The sequence below is a fragment of the Bombina bombina genome, chromosome 1, assembly GCF_027579735.1.
Source record: "Bombina bombina isolate aBomBom1 chromosome 1, aBomBom1.pri, whole genome shotgun sequence".
Taxonomy (NCBI): domain Eukaryota; kingdom Metazoa; phylum Chordata; class Amphibia; order Anura; family Bombinatoridae; genus Bombina; species Bombina bombina.
This window is the reverse complement of record NC_069499.1, coordinates 431,529,201-431,554,273: the sequence shown is the minus strand read 5'-3', so window position 1 is coordinate 431,554,273 and position 25,073 is coordinate 431,529,201. Positions and strand designations below refer to the sequence as shown.

At 38.6% G+C, this 25,073-nt stretch overlaps 1 protein-coding gene across 2 annotated transcripts in view; it reads left to right on the top strand.

Annotated features, from left to right (window-relative positions):
- Nucleotides 1-24,847, top strand: part of COBLL1 (cordon-bleu WH2 repeat protein like 1) — a 365,721-nt gene extending 340,874 nt beyond the window's left edge. For both annotated transcript variants that reach the window (XM_053698388.1, XM_053698389.1), the window contains one exon: nt 24,126-24,847. In XM_053698388.1, the coding sequence (XP_053554363.1) occupies nt 24,126-24,212 (87 nt within the window). In that variant the 3' untranslated portion in view covers nt 24,213-24,847. The remainder of the gene's footprint in view (nt 1-24,125) is intronic.
- The last annotated feature ends 226 nt before the right edge of the window (nt 24,848-25,073 follow it).

Here is a 25,073-nt window from a genome sequence, read left to right as displayed (position 1 = left end):
GTAGCTATATTAGGATGTATTTTACAGGTAAGTATTTAGCTTTAAATAGGAATAATTTATTTAATAAGAGTTAATTAATTTCGTTAGATTTAAATTATATTTAACTTAGGGGGGTTTTAGTGTTAGGGTTAGACTTAGCTTTAGGGGTTAATCCATTTATTATAGTAGCGATGAGCTCCGGTCGTCAGATTAGGGGTTAATAATTGAAGGTAGGTGTCGGCGATGTTAGGGAGGGCAGATTAGGGGTTAATACTATTTATGATAGGGTTAGTGAGGCGGGTTAGGGGTTAATAACTTTATTATAGTAGCGGTGCGGTCCGCTCGGCAGATTAGGGGTTAATAAGTGTAGGCAGGTGTCGGCGACGTTGAGGGGGGCAGATTAGGGGTTAATAAATATAATCTAGGGGTCGGCGGTGTTAGGGGCAGCAGATTAGGGGTACATAGGGATAACGTAGGTTGCGGCGCTTTGCGGTCGGCAGATTAGGGGTTAATAATAATATGCAGGGGTCAGCGATAGCGGGGGCGGCAGATTAGGGGTTAATAAGTGTAAGGTTAGGGGTGTTTAGACTCGGGGTTCATGTTAGGGTGTTAGGTGCAGACGTAGGAAGTGTTTCCCCATAGGAAACAATGGGGCAGAGTTAGGAGCTGAACGCGGCTTTTTTGCAGGTGTTAGGTTTTTTTTCAGCTCAAACAGCCCCATTGTTTCCTATGGGAGAATCATGCACGAGCACGTTTTTGAGGCTGGCCGCGTCCGTAAGCAACTCTGGTATCGAGAGTTGCATTTGCGGTAAAAATGCTCTACGCTCCTTTTTTGGAGCCTAACGCAGCATTTGTTTGAACTCTCGATACCAGAGTTAATTTTATGGTGCGGCCAGAAAAAAGCCCGCGGAGCGTTAACAGCCCTTCTACCGCCAAACTCCAAATCTAGGCCTTAAAATGCTTGATGATGAAATGTGAGTGTCTTTATCTAATATTCCACTAAATATTCAGAAACCGTGTTCATCCCATCATCAACCTCATACATCCCATTAAAATAGTAAGTAGCTATTGGTGTTATTTAACTTTTTTTAATTCTTGCACATACTTACATACTGTTACTTGTAAATACATTTAGTTATTATATAATTTATGTATGTGTCTGTATCTCTTAAAACAAGTTAGTTTAACCTCCACAACTGAATTACTGTGTCACGAAATGATGTAGGTCTAAAAAGTGTGTCACCAACATGAAAAGTTTGGAAAACTCTGCCTTAATCAATCCATAGTGCAAGACTACATAAATAAATAATTCTTCAATTGTTATCTATTTCCACTTTTGAACAATTTTTTTTCTTAAATAATATAAATGAAAACAAATAATTTATTCCACTGCCCACTGAAAACTACATTATACTGTCCAATAAAATATAGTATTATTATCACATGTACACTTCTGCTTGCCTATCCCTCGCTCGGATAATTTGGAAAGCAGGCATGTACAATTAAGTTTACCTGCGGCCAATCCCAAGCTTAGCCGTCCTCTTTATGCGACTGCACTGCTCAGCTGTAGCTGTAGCAACATTTGGAAAGCTTCTTTATTTGCTTTTAGCTACACTATAAAAGAAGCTCTTTTTAGGGATCATATTTTATGAACAACTCAACCTCTTTATTTGGAAGTTTTTCTTACTAATAATTCATTGATGTTATATTATTGTTTTCAGATTGTTCTGGCCCTTCAATGTCACATTCATAAAGCCATTTTTCCTTCACAATCAATCCACACAGCTAAAAGGACTCGATAAACCCAAAAAAGAACTTTTCAACTTTCACAGAGTTCCTTTAAAAATGTTTAATATGAAATGACCCCCTCACTATATTGGATGACTTTAGACAGCAAACAGATGTAACCAAACAGATTAATAGTAAGCACTTTTACACTACCAAATAAACCCAACACATTTACATTATTGGCAACAATAGGTTCATTGCACAAATTTCACCTATAAGCATCACTATATACTATTAAAATGTATCAGTCAACATACAGGCCCTTCAACCTGAGAAGTCACCATTTAGTCGCTTGAGTGTGTAATGGCGCCCTTGAGAGGAGAGCCTGTTAATCAGAAAGTGTAAGAAGCAGCAGTCGGGTGACCACTGTTTCTAACATTGCAGAAAGCAGACTTGCAGCCCCAGAAGGGCTCAAAAGCAGCATACGCTGCTTGGTACATTGATCCTAAAAGGTTTGAGAGTACTCACTTCTGTTTAACATTAATCTTTTGTTTATAACAAGTCCTAGTCTGACAAAAATTGTAACATCTCTCATTTCCTCCTATAGTGACTACTTTGCATATTTTAGATGTTGAATTCGTTACTAATGTTAGTATTTAAGGAGGTGGAAATTGTGATTATTTTTTGTAGATCTTGTCTCACAGCCTTATTAAACATATATAATTGTTATAGAATAGTTAATTGTGTGAAGGTTAAAAAATATATGAAATAGTTGTGGAAACAAATAATTTTGCTTTGTTTAAAAAAAAAAAAAAAAGTATTAATAAAAAAATAATTTAAAGAAATGATCATATATCTGTAATTAATTAGTAAATGTGATAATTGATGTAAATTGTAAAATTGCTCTGAATCATGAAAGATAAATGTTAAGTTTTGTTTTCCTTTAATTTCAGTGTGTTTTGCCTATGGACAAAAAAATGTTTGGGGTACTGAGGAAAAGGTTGGAAACTTTTGTCTGGGGTTTTACAAAGTCCTTTTTTATGTTAGATTCTAGGATAAAAAAGACCCCTTTAAAAATGTTATCAATAAGTATAATTTGAAAAAACGGGACATCCATATGTTAAAGAGACCTTAAACTCCTGGGTACAACTATAGTAGCATAATTACCACTCCCCACATTCTTGTGGTTTTCCTTCTTGTTTTACAGAATCCAGTTGATAAAGCACTGCATCTTTACACTGGGTGCAGCCATCTTGTTTCGCTTGTATTGTTGCATCCTGTGATGGAAGCAGTGTGCTTTAACAGATCAGTGATGTTGCTGGCTTATTGACAGCTGTACTTTGTATATCTAACTTAAGAAAGAGCAGAAGCTTTACATGTTTACCATATTTAACACTTTTTAAAGTTACATAACAAAAAAAAAAAAAAAAAACCTCAGGAATAATATAGAGAAAGTATAAAGTAATTGTGCCCAGCAGTTTAATGTTCCTTTAAAAGGGCAGTCTAATTGAAAATTGATATTGTCTAAAAAGATAGATAATCCCTTTATTACCCATTCCCCAGTTTTGCATAACCAACATTGTTTTATTAACATACTTTTTACCTCTGTGATTACCTTGTATATAAGCCTCTGCATTTTAGCCAATCAATACTGACTCATAAATAACTCCTTGGGAGTGAGCACAATGTTATCTATATGATGCACATTAATTAGTGCATTTTGACAGTTTACAGTTAAACAGTGCTGAGATAAGAGGTGGCCTACAATGGCTTAGAAACATGTTTATGAGCCTTCCTAGGTTTAGCTTTTTACAAAGAATACCAAGAGACCAAAGCAAATTGAAGGTTAAATGTAAATTGGAAAGTTGATTATAATTGCATGCCCTATCTGAATTAGGAAAGTTTCAATTTTTACTACACTGTCCCTTTAAGTATAGGACCATGATTCACTGAAACAATACGTAATAAAAATGGATGAATGGGATCACATGGAGATTGAAATAGCTCATCAGCATCTGCTAATATGCAGATGATTAGCAAAATTTAGATTGTAATCAAAACCTAAAGTGATTATGACCTGCAGAAGGGTTCAACACATAGATAAAGTGAGCTCCAGAGCAGCAATACTATTGTGAATAGGCTATTACTGCTGTGACTGTAGTTGAGACCACATAGCTGCCTCACGTGATACATACATACAGATTTGACACTTTTAATTCAGGGAATGCATCATTAATATGCAGCACACGTGAGATTTGATATATTTTTTTTGTGTGTGTGTGTGCCCTTTAAATGAACATGAGATAAAAGTATTGGGCTATGGTATGGGCTTAATTTCACGCGACTTAAGTGAACAGGGTAGCAATAGACATGGGGGTTTTAAACCCAAATCAATTTTCTATCCTGTTCATACAAGAGATGATATTCTCCTGAACTTCCAGAGAAGGATTGAGGCTAATTTGGTTAAGTTATTAAAAAACCAGTAAGGTTCCTCCTAATCTCACCAAACAGGAGAGATTAGCATTGGAATCCCTTAGGAAGAATGATCAGCGAGTGATAAAGATAGCTGACAAAGGTGGGAGCATAGTTGTGTGGGATAGGTTATCCTATAAAAACGAAATACTAAATAACCATGATGGTTATAGACTTCTTTCAGGTGGCCCTACCTTTGTATTTTCGAAGGAAGTCAGGTCCCTAATCGATGATGGTCTAGAATTTGGCCATATTGATCATAATACTCATGATTATTTACTCATAAATGAACCAGTGATACCCATATTCCACATACTACCGAAAGTCCACAAATCCCACACGAATATCAAAGGGCGCCCTATAGTCTCGGATATTGGCTCCTTATGTGAGCCACGATCCGAATGGCTTGATAGCTTACTTCAACCCTTGGTTCCAAATCTATTCAGTTATCTAAGGGACACTAAACACCTTTTTGCTAATTTTTAAAGATTTTGAGTGGGAACAACACTATAGTTGGGCAACAGTTGACGTAGTGTCATTATATTCCTCGATTCCCCATTTGATGGGCATTGGTGCCCTAAGGTTTTTTTCTACAGAGAGACACAAAATATACCATCAAGTTTATTAACTTCATATTGATAGTTGCACAGTTCCTCCTAACACATAATTATTTTCGCGTTGATGGCCATTACTATCTCCAAATCAGGGGAACCGCCATGGGGGCAAAATTTGCCCCCTCATATGCTAATTTAACAATAGGATGGTGGGAGATTACCCATATCTTTGGAGACAGTAATGTATTTGCCACCAAAATAAAAACATATCACAGATTTATTGAAGATCTTCTATTCGTATGGACTGGAAAGGAAAGTGAAATGGAGGAATCTATGCAATATCTCAACATAAACCCTTGGGAACTAAAATTTACATTTGAAACCAACAAGGATATCATACCATATTTAGATCTGGTACTTAAAGCAGATAATACAACCAAACGTGTAGACAACCATTTACCGAAAACCCATTTCAGGTAACACTATCTTACATGGGAAGAGTAACCATCCCCGGAGTGTACCACACTCAATAGCTAAGGGGCAATATATTAGGAAGAAAAGGAATTGTACAAACACAAAAGACTGTGAAAAACAGAGCCTTGCGCTAATTAGGAGACTACTAGAAAGAGGATACAACAAACTAGTAGTCAGAATAGCCAAAAATCAGGTAGACACTATGAGTAGGAAGGACTTAATGTGTGACCAACACAAAACCAAATAAATACCTGGGAAATCAAACAAGATCGATGGTATGAATAATGGAGTGGTTACATTTGTCACCCAGTACTCAACTGACTATGACGAAGTGTGTAAAATTATCAAGAGTCATCTTCCCATGCTAACGGCGCATGAAGGCCTAATAAATACAGTGAAAAATGGATGTATGTTTTCCTATAGACGTGGCCTTACTTTGGGGAATATACTGTCACCTAGTGATTTGTCTTTTTAAATCCAAGTAGTAGCTCATGGCTAACTTTGAAAGGAATGTTCAGGTGTGGTTTTGGACCATATATTCCCAACAAATTACTATTAAAAAGAGAGGCATTTTGGATCTTCTCCCTGGCAACCCGTATCCCCAATGGCTACAACTCCATATATGATGTCATTAATTTCTGGGAGTAAATACACCACTTACATATATACTTGAACAAGAGTTTTAATTGGCAGTTTTTAGACATTATGGAGCATGGTATGGACTTAATGATAGACATAGACCAGCCTTAATGGTTTGTCATAGCAGGAGTAATGTACGGTTATACAATTTATTAATGACAACTCCTTAGACTTATTTAGTCATTATCATATATTGTCCTCATTATCCTTTTTCCTAACTATATATATATTTAATGTTAATTAATCTCTCTCTTTGTGATGTATATTACAGATAAATGTATGAGATCTTGTGATGTTGGGGAAAAGTGTAATCAAAGAGACACACATATACATATTTCTCAGTGGCATATATAATATGCCAATTTTTGTGAATCAGAGGTATACAGATTTATACATATGATGATAAATATATAAGTATCACATAAGACCAATATATTATAGAATCTTGCATTAGTTTATTAACTTAATGTAAATTCTTAGTTACTGGTCCATCTCATATTCTTCCTTTGATCCCTGACAAGAGTATTGTGTCCCTGATACAATATAATATAATTTAATATGTATAAATTAATATGTATGATTAAATATGTTTAATACGATTCATATGTGTATGAAACATTGATGAAATATTGGTACCATTTCTTGTCATGGTAAATAAATAGTATCCTTTTGTGCTAAGCTTTATATATAATTTTTGTAAAGCAATCTAATTGTGAAGATTGTGCTGGCTACATTTATTTTTACTGTGTGTATGTATGTGTGTGTGTATATATATATATATATATATATATATATATATATATAATACATACATACGTGGAAAATATCACTATGATTTACTTGTAAGGGATTAAAAGCTACTAACCCAGAGAGAAAAGTTAGTAGTCCACTCAGGTCTCTGTGAGGAGTGGCTTCCTCTCACGCAGGGTGGGCTGTCTCCCTGCCGGGCAGCTGTATGTGCATTGCCATTTTTGTTTACCTCTGGGAAGGAAAGACTGGCACTAAAGGGTTAATAAGAAATTCTAGAAATTCTGCACTTATTATGGGACTTCATCCTGCATCAGGACTTATTTGGCAGGCAGCAGGCACTGGTACATGTGAATGGGAGACATTTATTGCAAAACTTGCATTTTATTTGTATTGGGGGTTCAGGGGTTAATGTGCTCTGGATCATTGTTCAAAGGACACAGATTGAGAGTGAGTTATGTGCTTGTACTTTTAGCGAACAGAGTCTCAGATTGCTGTTTAGGAGCAGTCTCCATTAATTTGGAGACAGGTACTTCTCCCTGGTGTTTTGCTGAGGTGAGATTTCTCCTCTGTCATGTGATTTCTCTATCTGTCATGTGATGCGCTTCTCAATACAGTCCGAAGCTGTTGTGCAGTGTTAGGAGACCTGCTTTTGATGGAGAAGGGGTTGTTATGACGATCTGTCTAAAGGCTGCTCTGTGGGATCGCAATTGCTGCCCGGTTGGCGAGGGGACAGGTAGGCATCTAAATCAGAGTATCAAATTGTCACTATTGTGAAATTTGTCTTCACGCCAAAGGATTTGCATATTTTGTAAGATTACCTTAGGAACACAGATAGTCCTTTGGGGACTACTAAGTTTATTTTAAAGGCACAGTTTATTTAATTATACATAAAGGTAAAGTACATAAGGTTTTTGTAAGATTGCTTTAAGGACACAGATAGTCCTTTAGGGGATTACTAAGTTTAATTATTTAAGGCAGAGTTTATTTAATTATCCTTAAAGGTACAGTACAGTTCATGTTAAAATTTATAGTTCCAGTACCTGCATATTTTATTATTTTTTGAGACTGTTACTCATAAAGATAGACTCTTTGTTTCTGAGCCATCAGTGTCCCAGGTTGATGCTGTTCAAACTATGCCACAGCATTCTCCTCATATGTCCCAAGCTTTATTGGCGTCACATGCATTGCCTTGCGATTCCTCTTAATCTCCTGGAGGAGTTTTTTTGCAAGCAGAGATTGCTGCCCAGGTTTCCTCTGCGGTATCTGCGGCATTAGCGGTCTTCCCCATGCTACAGGTAAACGCAAGAGGAGAATTAAAGATTCAGATAATAGGGTTTCTGCTACGACATCTGTTACCCAAGTAACCCTTTCTTATAAGTCTGATGAGGAAGATACGTCGGTAGCCTCTGAGGGTGAAATCTCAGATTCGGACAGTATAATTCCTTCATCTGATGCTGAAGTTGTATCCTTCAAATGTAAACTTGAATACCTCTGTTTACTGTTAAAGGAGGTTTGTGGTTACTCTTGTCAACTCAGATACTCCTACTGTTGTCATCCCTAGGAAATCTGACAGCTTAATAAATTCTTTGATGTCCTTCCGCTGTGGAGGTCTTTACTTTGCCAGACCTTCCCAAGGAGATTATAGCACAAGAATGGGAGGGGCCTGAGATTCCTTTTCCCCATCCCCTGTCTTTAATGTTGCTGACTCCATTAAGAAGTCGTGGCAATCGGTGCCTAACGCAGAAGGGGCCATTTCTACTCTGGCTAAGAGAACTACTATTTCTGTTGAGTATAGCTGCTCCTTTAAGAAAAGCCGGAGGCTTATTTGAAGAAAATGTATGTTCATCTGGGTTTCTGATGGCAACCTGCAGTGTGTATCGCCACTGTGACAAGTGCTGCAGCCTAATGGTTCAGCGTCTTGTCTGAGTCTCTTCTGGTAGAGACTCCTTTAGAGGGAATCCAAGATAGGATTACGGCTCTTAAATTGGCCAATTCCTTTATTACTGACGCTCCCTTGCAGGGCATTAAATTGGGTGCCAAAATCTCGGGTTTTTCTGTGTTAGCGCGCAGAGCATTGTGGCTGAAATCTTGGTCAGCCCATGTTTCCTCTAAGTCTAAGCTTATAACGAATCCTTACAAGGGGAAGACCTTGTTTGAACCCGGTCTGACAGAAATTGTTTCTGATACTATAGCTTGGAAAAACCTGCAGCTGAATCTAAATCTCTAAACAAGGTGAAACAATTTAAGAAACCCCGCTGCCGATTCTAAGTCAGCATGAAGGGTCTGCTCCCGATCCGGAATCAGATCAAGTGGGCAGACTCGTTAAGATTTCGCAAACTTGGATACGAGATGTCCCAGACCCGTGGGCAGTGGACATAGTTTCCCAGGGTTACAAGTTAGAGTTCAAGATTTTCCTCCCTCATGTCGACCATGGACTTAAAGGATGCGTACCTACACGTTCCCATTCAAAGGGATCATCTCAAATTTCTGAGATTTGCCTATCTGGACAAACTCAATTTGTAGCGCTTCCATTTGGGCTTGAAACAGCTCCCAGAATTTTCCCAAAAAGTCATGGGAGCTCTATTGGCAATAATCGGTCCCGGGGAGTTGCAGTGGCGCCCTATCTGGATGACATTCTGGTCCAGGGGCCATCTTTACAACTAGCAGAATCTCATACAAATATCTTGTTATATTTTCTTTTGTTCCCATGGTTGATCAACATGAAGAAAAGCTCTCTTGTTCCGGCTACAAGAGTGATCTTCTTAGGAACCATCATAGATTCCCTATCAATGAAAATATTTCTGATGGAGGTCAGAAGGGACAAGATTCTTTCCGCTTGCCTGTCCCTACAGTCTGCGGTATGGCCATTAGTGGCCCAATGTATGGAGGTAATTGGTTTGATGGTAGCTTCCATGGACATAGTTCCTTTTGCTCGGTTCCACCTGAGACCTCTACAACTATGCATGTTCGCACAATGGAACGGGGATTATGCAGATCTATCTCAGAGGATAGTACTGGATCAACCAACAAGAGACTCCCTTCCGTGGTGGCTGTCTCAAGAACATCTGTTCCAGGGGACATGCTTTAAGAGACCCTCTTGGGTACTTGTGACCATGATTACCATGGCATATCTCTTTCCTCCGTTTGCTCTTCTTCCACGAGTCATTGCTCGGATCAAGCAGGAAAGAGCGTTGGTGATTCTAATAGCTCCTGCGTGGCTTTGCAGGATCTGGTATGCAGATCCAGTGGAAATGTCACCTCTACCCCCGTGGATACACCCTCTGAGGAAGGACCTTCTACTTCAGGGGCCCTTTCTTCATTTAAATCTCGTTTCTCTGAAGCTGACTGCTTGGAGATGGAACGCTTGATTTTGCTAAGCGTGGATTTTCTGAATCAGTCATTCCCCAAGGCAGAACATAGTGCGATCTGCGATATTATCGCAGAAAGTGCAGCCTGCCTGCAGAAAGAATGGCCAGGTCTGTTAAGCAGAGAATTTTTTCTTCAACAGGATTTTTTTTTTCTTTCTGGTCAGTGCTTTAGTGCAGACAGTACTTTGAATTATTGGTTAATGGCTGCTCTGCTCCAAAATTGATACTTTTTTAGATGCAATATCATTATTGTTACTTTTACCCGCCAGAACGGCTTCTGCGACTGCGAGGTAAGTCAGTTCTCGGCACAGGGCATTTTTTTTTTTTTACCTTTAGCCCTGCTGCGGGCAAGCAGAAGGAGTAAAAACTTTTTTAATTTTTATTGTTATTATTGTGTTATTCAATAGTGCTGAGCGGTAGTGTGAGAAGAGGGTTGAGTGAGAGCAGGAAAAGAAGCTAGCGCACAACAAATCTTTACATTGCACACATCTCCTACTGAAGCGCATCGTATGATTCTTGGAGACCGGCAATGTGTGCTGTATGCCTCAGCGGCGTATCGCCTACGACACGTCTTAGGACTATGATTTACATTCCGTGGGCTCATTACACAGACCTGCCCCTGCATCAGTGTACAGCATGGTGACTTGCAAGATGAGGTTACACATGATAAATTTGCTTTTTGTACACATTTTTTTTTTCTAAAGTCTCATTGATATAAAAAAGTTAATAAAGTGAGTTTTTTTAAATATACAGAGAACAAAATTCCAGTGGGAGGCATATGTCCCCTTCCCATCCAGATGCCCATGTGCGCATATACATAAAAAAATAAGCATTAAGCCAAAGAGCACATGACTGCAGTCTGCATGGGAATTGTATAGTTTAATATTGACTCATATTTGGTAAAATAGGGTATATCCAGTCCTCAGGAGCTCCAGATATTAGCTGTATCTCTATTTGAGAATAGATGAGTTAGTTTAGTCATTTTCATAGGTTCTACAGTGAGATTCCAACATTGTGTTCTGTTTGTAGCCATCAAAGACTTTATTTAGTATACCACTGTGTATATGGTGTGTGTGTATGGTGTGTGTGTATGGTGTGTGTGTGTGCATATGGTTTGTGTGTGTGTGTGTATGCATATGGTGTGTGTGTGTGTATGCATATGGTGTGTGTGTGTGTATGCATATGGTGTGTGTGTATGCATATGGTGTGTGTGTGTGTGTGTATATATATATATATATATATATATATATATATATATATATATATATATATATGGTGTGTGTGTATATGTTGTATACACAGGCTGTACATGAACCTGTTCCTCATGCACACCAAGTAAGGGCAAAAAAATACAGCAACACCAGCTTCTTAAAGACACTGCAGAAAAATTTGAGTCCACGGCCCTTCCTTGTTTTCGGACAGTTTTTTTATATAAACCTCATGCACCTTTACACCTCGTGTTATTTTCTTTCTCTCCTTTTCCTTCGGTCGAATGACTGGGGGTTGTGGGAAGGAAAGTGATACTTAAAGGGACATGAAACCCACATTTTTTCTTTCAAGATTTAGAAAGAGAGTACAATTTTAAACAACTTTCTATTTTACTTCTATTATCTAATTTGCTTAATTCTCTTGATATACTTAAAAAGAAAGCATATCTAGATAGGCTCAGTGGCTGCTGATTGGTTGCTGCACATAGATGCCTCGTGTGATTGGCTCACACGTGTGAATTGCTATTTCTTCAGCAAACAATATCTAAGGAATGAAGCAAATGAGATAATACAAGTAAATTGGAATGTTGTTTAAAATTGTATTCTCTACTTGAATCATGAGAGAAATTTTTGGGATTTAGTGTCCCTTTAACAGCTTTGCTGTGGTGCTCTTTGTCTCCTCCTGCTGGCCAGGAGTGATATTCCCAATAGTAATTGATGATTCCGTGGACTCCCCATGTCAAGAAATAAATAAATTTATTAGGTAAGGATACATTTTGTTTTTACAACCTTTATATCCCCTCCCCCGTGCTTATTAGATCATTAAGTTGGAGGAAATGAACACTGTAGAGAATTCAGTTTGGGTTGTTGAATCTTCTGATTGGTTGTCAAGCTAAACTTTTAAACCTCAAAAATAAAAACACTTTATATTAAACATTCAGAATAATAAATGCTAATTTGTAGTTTGTTTAATAAACTTTTTTTTGTCTATAGAAAAAAATACAACTTTATTTGAATGTGCTTTTTATACATACATTTTGGGATGTCTGTGTCCAATTTGATCTTCACATATATTAGAGATATTTCATAAAGCGTCTATCCAAATCAGTGGTACTGCTGAAAATGCAGCATTAAGTTGATGACAAATTAATCCCTACTATCCTTATCCTTATAACTTGCAAAAAAAAAAAGTTCAGCTTTGTTTGGCATTGCCTTTCAATAATGTCATGCCCAGTGTTCTGCGGGCATGTGAGCAGAAAAATATTTAAATGTCATGCATAATCCTCACTGCTTTTTAATTAAATATGAACTTTACATTACCTTTGCTTGGTGGAATTTGACTTTTCACATTTCTGAACTATTTACTAACTATAGTAAGTATATTCTGTGGGAAATCACATTAAACAATGACTTTGCGGTCAGTATCCCGCATTGATGTAACTAAGCTTTACATATAAATGTCCAATCTATTAGTAGCGCCTAAACACAAAGTATCAGTGGGCCCGGCTTTTGACAACAAAGAATAAGGGAAAATCTGAGAGATATACATAATTGATGTATATTTTGTGCTTGAGATTTCTGTTAAAAACTAGGTTTCATCTCTGAGGTTTACTCATCTCCAAACCTTAAGAAGCTTTAAAAATTATTTAAGAAACTATGATTAATTAAATATATCTGAGCAATTAAAGGGTCAGTAAAGTCAAAATTAATCTTTCATGATTCAGTTTTAAACTCTAATTTACTTCTATTATAGTGCTTTGTTCTTTGGTATCCCTTCTTGAAGTTCATGCCTAGGTAGGCTCAGGACCAGCAATGCACTTCTGGGAGTTAGCTGCTGATTGGTGGCTGCACTTATGTGCCTCTTGTGATTGCTTCACCCAATGTTCTCATCTTCACCCAATGTTCTCATTAAACACTAAAAAATGTATTGTTTAAAAAGATAGATAATATATTAATATACTTTTTACTTCTGTGATTGCCTTGAATCTAAGTCTCTAAAAACTGCCTCCTTATCTCGGTTCTTTTGACAGACTTGCATTTCAGGCAATTAGTGCTGACTCTTAAATAAGTCCAAAGGCGTGAGCACAATGTTATCTATATGGCACACCTAAACCAACGTCCTCTAGCTGTGAAAAACTCAAATGCATTAAGATAATAGACGGCCTTCAAGGGCTTAGAAATTAGCATATGAGCCTACCTAGGTTTAGTTTTCAACAAAGAATACCAAGAGAACAAAGCACATTTCATTATAAAAGTACATTGGGAAGTTGTTGAAAATGACATGCCCTATGTGATTAATTTGGACTTAACATTTCTTTATCATTAAAGGGACAGTAAACATATTAATACTGACACCTTCAACAAACTCATTATACTGTCTAAAAGGATATCGGTTATGCTGGTAAAAATAGCTAGTTCAATCACTGGCAGGACAAAAAAAACCTAAGACCTAAATATAAAACCGTTTAGTTTCTTTGTTTATTTTGTATTTATTTGCTTATGTTTCACATTTATCATGACCTTATACTGTCATAATTTCTTACTGTTGATTTAGGATGAATGTGACTGCTGCTTTTGAGCAAACACTTAAGTCCCATTTTAACCCCTACCTTCCTCTGGAAAGTTGTCATTCCTTAAGCTGTTGCACCATTTTAACTTTTAAGCCAGCTGTCTGCATATTTTAAAATCTGTGATGGCCAAAATCCTAACACATAGGGGCTACAGAGCAACATTATAGAAGCCTTAAGAGCAGCATATAAACACACAAATGACATAATTCCTTAATATGTCCAATGACACAGGGTAATTGCAGGGCATTGTCTAGCTGCAGTTCTCCCTTCCAGGGGGATCTTTTAGGTTGTGGTCTCCTTGTTTGCCCACTAAACACAAGTCACCAAAGCACACGTTCCACTTTTTCCTGGGGCCATAAAACTATAACACATTCTTAGTTCTGCTTTTCCCCTGGGGCCGCAAAAACGAGTGCAGAGAGGCGCATAGGGCCTATGGGTCGCCAGCTGGCCATTCCTTGTCTAAATCATGGCAGTTTAAAAATGCTAGAAGCAAGAGTTCACTACCACTGGCAGCTAATAAAGTTGGTGGGGCAGTAGATTCTGCCATTTCCATAACCTTAATAAGTTATTTTTCAGTGTTTAATACAGGAACCAGACAATTATTCAGTAATGTATGTCCATTTGTTTTAGAATTTAGCTAAAACATAGTTGACATCACATTAAAGATCCTCTTCAAAGAGATACCCCTCCCACTTCCCTCATCCCCCAGCCATTCTTTGCCTTTCGTCCCAGGAGGTTGGCAGAGAAGTGTCAGAAGTTTTCAATAGTCTCTTATGGAGGGTAGTACTCTTCGACATGGGACTGGAGTTTTAAGTAGTCCTGTTAGCCTCTCAGTGAGAGCATGGATGAAAGTTAGAGACAGGTGATGCAGGGAGAGTCTTTCTGCGAAATCATCCCTACTCATATTAACAGCTCCACAAGCAATCAGCGTTGACGAGTTGCGCTGCCTGCTTTCTTCTCTCAAGTCCATGGCAGAGGCGTTGCTACTATCTGTTACACTTGAAGGGCCGTGTTCCTGTTCCACAGCGTAGATTCCGGTAAGATCGTTTCATTTTACTTTCGTTATGATTGTCTGTATAACAAATGTTTTCCCGAGAGGCTATTACCTTGCAGGACTCACTATAACTCAGGGTCTCAGTGAGGCTCCTTTTGTATCTTGGAAACAATGGTTAATATCTCTTGAGGGGGGTTATTGAACAGGGGGGGGGGGGGGTTTAATCATGTTTGTTATGTGATTCAACCTTCTTATGTGTAGTGTTATTTAGGCTCTTTGCTATAGAACATAACGGCCTTTGGAAGTGATGCGGTTGAGCGCGCTTTTTGTACCGCTCGGTGCACCTGGTGACCAGGCATGGTCACATTTTGACTTTTTATTTCCGCATTCCTGACGGAAAATTTCTGGTCCACTGGTGTATGGGTCCTAGGAGGTGTTGAGTGCCCCAGCCATTGTGGGTGTCAGGTGCCGTTTACAGTTTATTATTGGTCCATTTTTTGTATTCAGTATCCCAGTTATGGAGGATTCTGATATTGTGGAGACTAACGTCTCTGACTTAGATTCCTTTTCTCGTGAGGAATACGAATTGGCCCGGGTGATACATGCCTTTCAGTTATGTTCAGAATGCCGTCTTAGAGTGCTCAATTCCTCTGGATTGGGGAATCAAGGTGCCGCTGAGCCATCCGTTTCTAGGGGGTCTGTTTCCTGAGTGGCAAGTTCCCTACCACCAACGCTTACTACACATGCAGGTAACCCAGATTTTGCTTATCCTTCTCTGGAAGGTGGCTTGTTCCCCCCCGGAGGTCATGGCTCATTTTCGCATGACCATTATTATGGCGCTAGCGCATCTGCAACTGCAGAAGTGTGCTTGCGATATTGTACGTGTTCTGTTGACCGGGGCATGGGATGGCCTGCTCAGTTCTCTGGGGGAATGACTCCCTGAGGCTTCAGGGGGTCATACTTCGGGGTCGTCTTCTGCTCTGGTAAAGGTATGCTGTGCCTTTCGTTACAGACTGGCGCGCCTTTATGTCCTTTTGAGACACATTCTGGCGTTGTTAGAGGATCCCATCCTTAACGGATGTGGGAATTCTCTGTCTTCTACTTCGAGCTGCTTGCAGCATTAGCTATATGAGGATGAAGTAATCTTTCTATAGCTTTGTTTGAGTATCCTTTCCAGTCCTGAGCTGGGAGAACAGGATCCCGGTCTTACAGGTGTGTCTGTTTTTCTTGGGCAATAACCTATGGGTTGCCTTATTCTTATTTTAATCCAGTTAGGATTATTTTTTATTTGAGCTCATGTTTATGTATTTCCTTATGGGATTTTTCTGGAATCGACACTCGCAATTTTTGATCACTAAGTTTACTTCTATGGAAGTTTGTTAGTGTGAGGACATGTTAGTCCTATGTTTGTCGGATGTTTATTCTCCATCTATGGAAATGCCTATCTGTGGCCTTGATAGTATCGACCCTGAGTTTCAGACTGGTCCTGAGTGGGTTAGGACCCTTCTGTCTTGCGGCCTATTTCAGACACGTGGTGCCTGTTCTGCCTGGCTGGTCCGTTTGGGGCACAGAGTGTTTCACATTTATTATTTGTGTTTTTCCTTGTTTTTCTTTTACAAATTCAGCTAATCATTTGAAAGGACCTGAGGGTCTGCGAGGCATGGAGGATTGGTTCAGTCCTAGCTAGCCTTTCTAGCTGGTCGACTAGGACTCGGTAAGGTTCCGCTGCGACACACTCGGTTGTTTCCGTTATTTCTTCGAGACTTAGAGTGTTTTCCTTCCCGCTTGGATTGGTAGTTTGGAGGACTTAGCGCCTCCTTGCTGCTGGTTCCTGGCGGTCTTGCCTTCAGGGGCTTCTTGGAAATTCCTTTTCCTGGACTTTTTCCTTTTTGAGGTTCTCTTCCATCTGATGATTATACTCTCCTTAAGGAGGGCCGTGTGGCTTTTCCTGCTTTCGGGAGTTGGTTGTCTCCCTATCAGGGACGTTAGGCTGGGTTGTCTCCTTCCCCAAGCTTCGCTTAGGGGTTTTTCTCTACCGGGAGTTTGGGATGCTCTGCATTCTTTTTCTCTGTGTGGTCCTCTGGTTATGTACTCTTAGAAGATATGGAGACTAGTCTTTGTGCTACTCGCTCTTCGGGTGACTTTGTCCTTGATATTCTCCCTTGGTTTCCGGAGTCTTGGCACGCCTCTGTTGTGCCCTAGCTCTTTTGTGGGGTGTTGGACTTCTGTAAGGGGGGTTCTCTTCCTTTTTGGGTCGAGATTTATGAGTGAGTTTTGTCCATGTTTCCGGGTTAGTCCATTTATTCCCCCGTGAGGTCTGATTTTTCAGACGGGGTGTTCGTGTTCCCTGGGGCATTTGTTTGTTTTTAACAATTCTGGGGCTCGGGCCTTTAGTTTTGTTTGGGATTTTTCTGGATGTCCGGAAGCTTATGATCCTGTGGCTGGTTCTGGGCGATCCAGTTTTTTTCCAAGGAACATAGGCTATGGCCTAAGGACTGGCTAGTTGAGCCTGCTAGCAGCTTGGCCAGGTTTTTGGTGCGCTTGCGGATACATTCCTATGGCTTGCCTTTTCTTTGAACGATGTATACTCCCCTTTGGGGGGAGTTCTTTCTGTGTTCATCAAGTCGTCTGGATGTTTTTCATTCGGCTTTGGTTTCATCAGTCTCTAGCTCATGTCTTGTGAGCATGTGTGCTGTTTTATTTGTACCCTTCCCTTGTGGGGGGGGGGGGGACTGGTTGTTTGTCCTTCTTAAGAGGGGTGGTTCCCCTCTCTGGAGGGTTGTTGTCCTGTCTTGTGTACAGGAGGTTGGGACAGGTGTTTTTGGCCTGTAAGGGTGAGCAGTTTATCCCTCTGGGATTGTTCTGTTCCATCTGGAGAGATTGGACTCTCCATGTTGAGACTGTCAGACTGTAAGTCTTCATTGAGGTCTACTGCATTTTGCTATGTTCATCTCCTTTATGGTTCTCTTTGAGTGTACCTCTTGGAGGAGTTCTTAGGTTAGCATCCAAGTTCTGTTGAGGGGCTGAGTCCTCTCTATTCCGTCCTTAACTAGGGGTTGGTGATTGGGGTCCTTTCCGTTTTCCTGGTTCTCAGACCTGCCTGTTGCTTGGGCTGGTCCAGTGTGGAGCAGGATCTGAAAACTCTTATCCATCCTCCGGTCACTTGAGGTTCGGGGAGCCTCCTTGAGATTCTGTGCTTCTCCATGTTCCAGATATTTGAGTAGGTCTGCCGGCTTTTCTATAGCCTGTGTTGTACCCACTGTTTAGTGGATGTTTAGCAGTCTGACGATTGAGGTTTGTTATCTCTTTCAGCTGCTCTCCTTACTTACAAGTGTTCTATTATAGTCATCCTGGTATGACTGTGGCATGTGGTGTTGACTCAGGTGTTCGCTTATCTGGGTCTTCTGCACGTGTTTGATCTCTGAATATTTCTGTATTCTGAGTCATCTTGTGTCCTGAAGACTCTGTCTTCAGTTGTCTTTCAGGGTGGGGTTGAACTGTATTTCGAAAAAGTTTTTTTCTTGGTTTCAGATTCCCGGTTTCAAACTTGTGGTTTCTGTACTTCCGGGGGTCTGTGTGTTGCCTGCCTTGATCTTAAGACCAGTTCGGGTCTCTGTGGGCTTGGGGGTCCTTATTTTATAATTTGGAACTGGTTGCTCCCTATTTAGGGGCCTTTCGGTAATCCTTAATTTTTATTCACGTCTTTTCCTTTTTTGGGGAGTTGTCAGTGTTGCTCCCTTTCTCTAGTAAGAGGTGTGTTGTTGGGGACCGACTGCTGGCCGGTGGTGTCTCCTTGAGGTGTGTTGGCTCAGTCAAGTCTATTTCTGCAGTCTCTAGCTAGTCTTATGGGCGGGTCAGTGTCCTTGGGCTTTCCTTTTCAAAGTTTTCTCGGCTTCAATTGAAGCAGGGTTCAATTGAAGCCACCTTTTGTACCCTCCCGTTTTTGCATTCAGTGTCCTCTATAGCCTGGGTATTGTTCTCCCAAAAGTAATGAATGCAGCTGTGGACTCTTTACATTTATGAAGAAAAACATAAATTATGCTTACCTGATAATTTTATTTTCTTCTTCCTCGGCAGAATGACTGGGGGGTGAGGGAAGTGGGAGGGGTTTTTAAGCCTTTGGCTGTGGTGTCTTTGTCTCTTCCTGGTGGCCAGGTTCTGAATTCCCAAAAGTAATGAATGCAGCTGTGGACTCTTTCCATCTGAAGAAAATAAAATTATCAGGTAAGCATAATTTATGTTTTTTCTAACTTTGACCCCAAAATCTGTTAATCATCTACAGCCACCAAAAAACACCCATGCTAAATAGCTTCTAAATTTTGTCCTGAGTTTAGAAATACCCTATGTTTACATATTCTTTGCTTTTTTTGGTGCAAATTATAGGGCAATACAAGTATTTCCAAACCATTTAAAAAAAAAAAAAAATATTCGCAAAAGTTACATTGGAACACTGATATCTATCGGGAATCCCTGAATAACCCTTCACATGTATATATTTTTTTTAGTAGACATCCCAAAGTATTGATCTAGGCCTATTTTGGTATATTTCATGCCACCATTTCACCGCCAAATGCGATCAAATAAAAATAAATTGTTCACTTTTTCACAAACTTTAGTTTTCTCACTGAAATTATTTACAAACAGCTTGTGCAATTATGGCACAAATGGTTGTAAGAGCTTCTCTGGGATCCCCTTTGTTTAGAAATAGCAGACATATATGGCTTTAGAATTGCTTTTTGGTAATTAGGCCGCTAAATGCCGCTGCGCACCACACGTGTATTATGCCCAGCAGTGAAGGGGTTAATTAGGGAGCTTCAAGGGAGCTTGTAGGGTTAATTTTAGCTTTAGTGTAGTGTAGTAGACAACCCAAAGTATTGATCTAGGCCCATTTTGGTATATTTCATGCCACCATTTCACCGCCAAATGCGATCACATAAAAAAAATCGTTCACTTTTTCACAAAGGATCCCCTTTGTTCAGAAATAGCAGGCATATAGTGCTTTTGCATTCCTTTTTCTTAATTAGAAGGCTGCTAAATGCCGCTGTGCACAACACTTGTATTATGTCCAGCAATGAAGGGGTTAATTAGGTAGCTTGTAGTGAGCTTGTAGGGTTAATTTTAGCTTTAGTGTAGCGATCAGCCTCCCACCTGACACATCCCATCCCCAAACAGCTCTTTTCCCTCCCCCACCTTACAATTGTCACCGCCATCTTAAGTACTGGCAGAAAGTCTGCCAGTACTAAAATAAAAGGCAATTTTTTTATTTTATTATTATTTTTTTTAAATATATTTATTTTGCAGTGATGGATCCCCCCTTACCCCCAACCTTCCTGATTCCCCCCCTACCCCACAGCTCTCTAACCCTCCCCCCTTTACCTATCTTCCACCATCTTGGGTACTGGCAGCTGTCTGCTAGTACCCATTTTGGCAAAATACATGGGGTTTTTTCTGTAGTGTAGCTGCCCCCCCTCAACACCCTACTCTCCTTCTTGATCCCTTTAAAAAATGAATTTCCCTCCCTCTCCCTCCATCACATCAATGTAGTTTCTGATGTACTGTGCGCACTGACTGCAGGGACAGAAACAGGAAGTCCCTGCAGCGATGGGCCGCCCACCCGCCTTCCCTTTACTGCTCCCACCCACCAACGAACGGCACCATTACTGGCCCTCTCTGCAGAAATAGCGCAATCTCACTATTTTGAGCGAGATTGCGGCAGAAAGAAGCCCAGGACTGCCCATACAGGGTACGTCGCTGGTCCTTAAGGGCATAGCCATCAACGTCGTAAGGGTACAACGTTGGTCTTAAAGGGGAGAAGATTTAAGAGTACAATGTCCCTTTAAAGGGATAGAAAGGTCAAAATTAAACTTGCATAAGTCTGAAAGAGCATGTAATTTTAAGACAATTTTAAATGTACTTCTATTTTCACATGTACTTTATTCTCTTGGTATAGATTGTTGAAAAAGAATATACACATATTCTACATTAGTGGGGGCTAGCTGGTGATTGGTGCCTGCACACATTTGTCTTTTGTGATTGGCTGATTATGCTGCCAGTTGTTCATTGTTCCTTCAGCAAAGGTTATCAAGGGAATGAAGCAGATTTGATAATAAAGGCAAATTGTAAAGTTGTTTAAAATTGTATGCTGTATGAACCCTGAAGGGAAAAAATGGTTTTCATGTCCCTTTAATAAGTGTTTTTTAAAGTGTACTTTGCAGGCCATTTGCAATACAAAATTGCTATCTGTACTATGCATTAATAAAAATTAAATATTCCTTTAATGCAGGATTTCAGGCTGCAGTTTCAACAATGTAACACAAATGTTAAAAATAGCTGCAGTACCTCTGCTTGATGAGTAAAGTTCTTAGTGTTTCAATTTCTATAATCTATGCCTACAAATTATTCCACTGTTTAATTCTTGATTACTACATTATAAGGATGTCTTAGTGATTCAGAACATTTCTTCATATATGTGTTCTCATGGGAATCTTAAGGACAGTGTACTGTTTGTCCAAGAAGAGTGTAGATTGGATGTTGGGGTTTGGGTTCTTTAAGCCTCAAAAGCTAAATATCTATAGAAATTAAATGAGCAGACTTATAAAGCATTTTTTTTAATACAGTCTGCACTTTTGTTCTGCTGTTTTCCACAAGTACAGCTTAGTATTTTTTTTTCTTTCTGGTGAACAAAAGTAACTGGCATTTATAGCAGCTTTTTTAAAAAAAAGTTATATCCTATTTTATCTGTAATATTTACGTTTAACGTCTACAGCTGATAAGCTCAATGCCAATTAGATAATTAGTGGATGTCATTTTAATTGATATCGTTATCTTTGTCAATGTCAATAAACTTTGTTTAAATAAAACCTGATAATGGCATTCTTGGTGGTTTTTAAAGAGTATTTTACTGAAACCTGTGTGGAATGTCAATATATTGTTGTTGCTGAGACTGATGTTTCCAACTTTACTTGACTTTTTCATCTTAGCCTTTTAGATTTTTGTACTGATACTCTCTCTCACTCACTCACATACATGCAAACATACATACAAACACACAGACATAGTGTAGACATTTAAATATGACTTCTAGAAAGTACATGTTAACATTTGTATGATATTCTGTATTCTTAAATGTTAAACATTTTACTTTGATAAAAGTTTATTATTATACATTTTGTCGTCTGTATAACGCTTCAAATACATTTTGGGGTGATCAAGATTTTTTACCATTTTGTCCCAGTATGTGAAATTTATTATGCCTCTACTAGACTATTTTTAGCAGGGTTTTTTTTCATCTTAATTGGTTCTGTAAGATTTTAAAGGTGCATTTGTGATAACAGTGAATGTTTATGAAATAGATAATGCTTCATTGATTACTTACAGCTGTGATGAGGGCTGCTGCAGATCTTTATTAAAGGGACATGAAACCCAATTTTTTTCTTTCGTTATTTAGAAAGAGCATGTCATTTTAAAACACTTTCTAATTTACTTCTTTTACCTAATTTGCTTCATTTTCTTGATATCACTTGCTGAAAAGCATATCTAGATATGCTCAGTAGCTGCTGATAGGTTGCTGCACATAGAGTCCTTGTGTGATTAGCTCACACATGTGCATTGCTATTTCTTCAACAAAGGATATCTAAAGAATTGAGCAAATTAGATAATAGAAGTCAATTGGAAAGTTGTTTAAAACTGCATGCCCTATCTGAATCATGAAAGTTTAATTTTGAATAGACTGTCCCTTTAATTCTGCAGTTTTCAAGTTGCAATATTGTGCAGATTTTTTACATGAGATATTTCACTAACCGATTTTATTGAATAGAGGCCAATGTGTCCCTTATGTGCTATGCAGTGCATAATATTCATCCTGAGCACATATTTATAAATAGTAATACGTTTTTAATATTTTTTTTACTGGAAAAAAACATTTTAATATCAGCAAATTATTTCGCTCAGATACTTAGTATAATGTTTTGCAACATTTCTTTGAAACATTGGATTTCGTTTTCAAATAAACGTTGATTTTGCTATGTTTTTAATGTTGCATTCAGTTAAGTAAAAATATTCAAAATAGCAAAACTTATATTTGGATATTTTATTTATTTTCTATTGAGACATTTTAATTATGAAAAGGATGATGGGAATATTAATTGTCCTATTCGAATGTAATTTTTTTCTTTTTTTTATGGGTGTTTTTTAAATTCATCAGTTGTAATGAAGTTGCCTTTAACTTACTTTTTAATACAGATATGAAATTCCCCGAGCTCTGCCGCCCACTTCAAAAGTCAATTTTTTTGCAAGCTAACGGTTTGAATTGTTGTTCAATCAGCGCTCTCCCCATATGGCACTTTTGTTGTAGCTCGAGTACTGATTGGAGAATTCAAACCTTTAGGACACAGAAAGCTAATAAAATTCTCTGAGATAAGAGGTTGACTTCAAGGGCTTAGAAATCGGCCTATGGGGTCTATTTATAAAGCAGCGGATGCTGCTTCCGACCCTCTCCGCTTCAGTTCCGACTGAAGTGGAAGTTAAGAAGCAGCGGTCCTCAGACCGCTGCTCCTTAACTCGTCTGCCACCTCTGAGGTGGCGGACAGCAATCAGCCTGATCAAATACAATCGGGTTGATTGACACCCCCTGCTAGAGGCCGAATCCTCTGGGGGCCGTATTGCACCAGCAGTTCACCAGAACTGCTGGGGCAATGATAAATGCCGACAGCGTATGCTATCGGCATTTATCGATGTGTGGCGGACATGATTCGCTATAGCGGATCATGTCTGTCCGCACCTACATAAATAGACCCCCATGAGCCTACCTTGCTTTAGCCTTCAACTAAGAATACCAAGAGAACAAAGCAAATTTGATGATAAATGTAAATTGGAAAGTTGCGTAAAATCGCATATATATATATATATATATATATATATATATACACACACACACACACACACACACACACACTGTACTATGCTGTCATGCCATGCCTCCTACAAAGTAAGTGTTTTGTGTGCTGCTGCGTGTAGAGCCAGCACTAGGCACATGTTGTGGTGGGTGGGGGTTCCTTCCAAGTGTGAATACGGGTCGGGGAGGCGAACTGCCGCTGTGCAGTTACCCTCAGTCATCATCTCACTCAAAATAAAAAAACGTCCCAGAATAAAAAACAAGCAAAATTTAAAATATGTCACACTGTTGTCAGTCTGCCACGGCACACCTGAGGATCTCTCATGGCACACTTTTGTGCCGCGGCACACTGGTTGAAAAACACTGCCCTATCTGAATCCTGAAAGTTTAATTTTGACTTTACTGTCCCTTTAAGTTTCACTGCATTTATGTTGCAAAAGCAATTTTATTTAATAATACATCATTTTATGTAAAGAATGTTTTTTTTTCTTTCTAGATTACTGTCCGGTCTAACACTATATCCATAAATGGAAGATCCAGGATCAGTCACCCGGTCTTTTCAGAGACGCAGCATGAAGCATAAAATCGCGCACCAAATATTCTAAATTCTAATTCTGCTAGAACTGCATAGTATCAGTTTAACTTTTTTTCAGGTAAATTATAGTACATATTAATATATTAAAATAATATGCAATAGCATTACTGTACTTAAGCAAATGTTGAAAAAATATATTTTTGGTTGTAATGACCGGGTGACCTGTCAATTGTAATTGCAAAAATAAGATTATGTTCTGTTGACAGATTAACCTACTTTGATACTAAGAAATCTCTAGTATGGTATTTACTGCAAGACACATTGTAAAATAATTTTGGAATCACTGCTTTTATTTTAACAATTGCAAGATGTAATTTTTCTGTTAAGCAGTAGAATTGAATTTACTGTATATAACTGCCATTGTTGCCTTGTTATTGCCTGGTTTAATAAATACACCTCTGATTTGTAATGTTGAAGCTAAACTATGATTAAAAAATTAGCATACGTTTGTATGGTATTCTAACTGGGGACAAAAAAAATATCTATTTTTTGATTTATATGTTGCTGTTTTCTTTGTTTTGTTAATATTTTGAATATGTGAACATGACAAGTGTTTATTTTACGTTACTTTACACACTTAAAAATATAAATAAAATCACTCTTTTCTTCACTTTAACATAGAATATTTTTCTTGTCCACATGCATATTGAGAGCATCTGTTTGTTGAAATAGGTTTTGGTTCCAGTTGCTTTAATTTTTGTAAGTGGAATACATTTCACTGTATGATATTTTCCTTAACCGTTTCTAGTTTTTCACTTCAATTATATATATATAGAGAGAGAGACCTTTTTATTACAGTTTTTTTCTTTTATATTTTTATTTTGTGTTACAATAAGTTTGTAACATTAG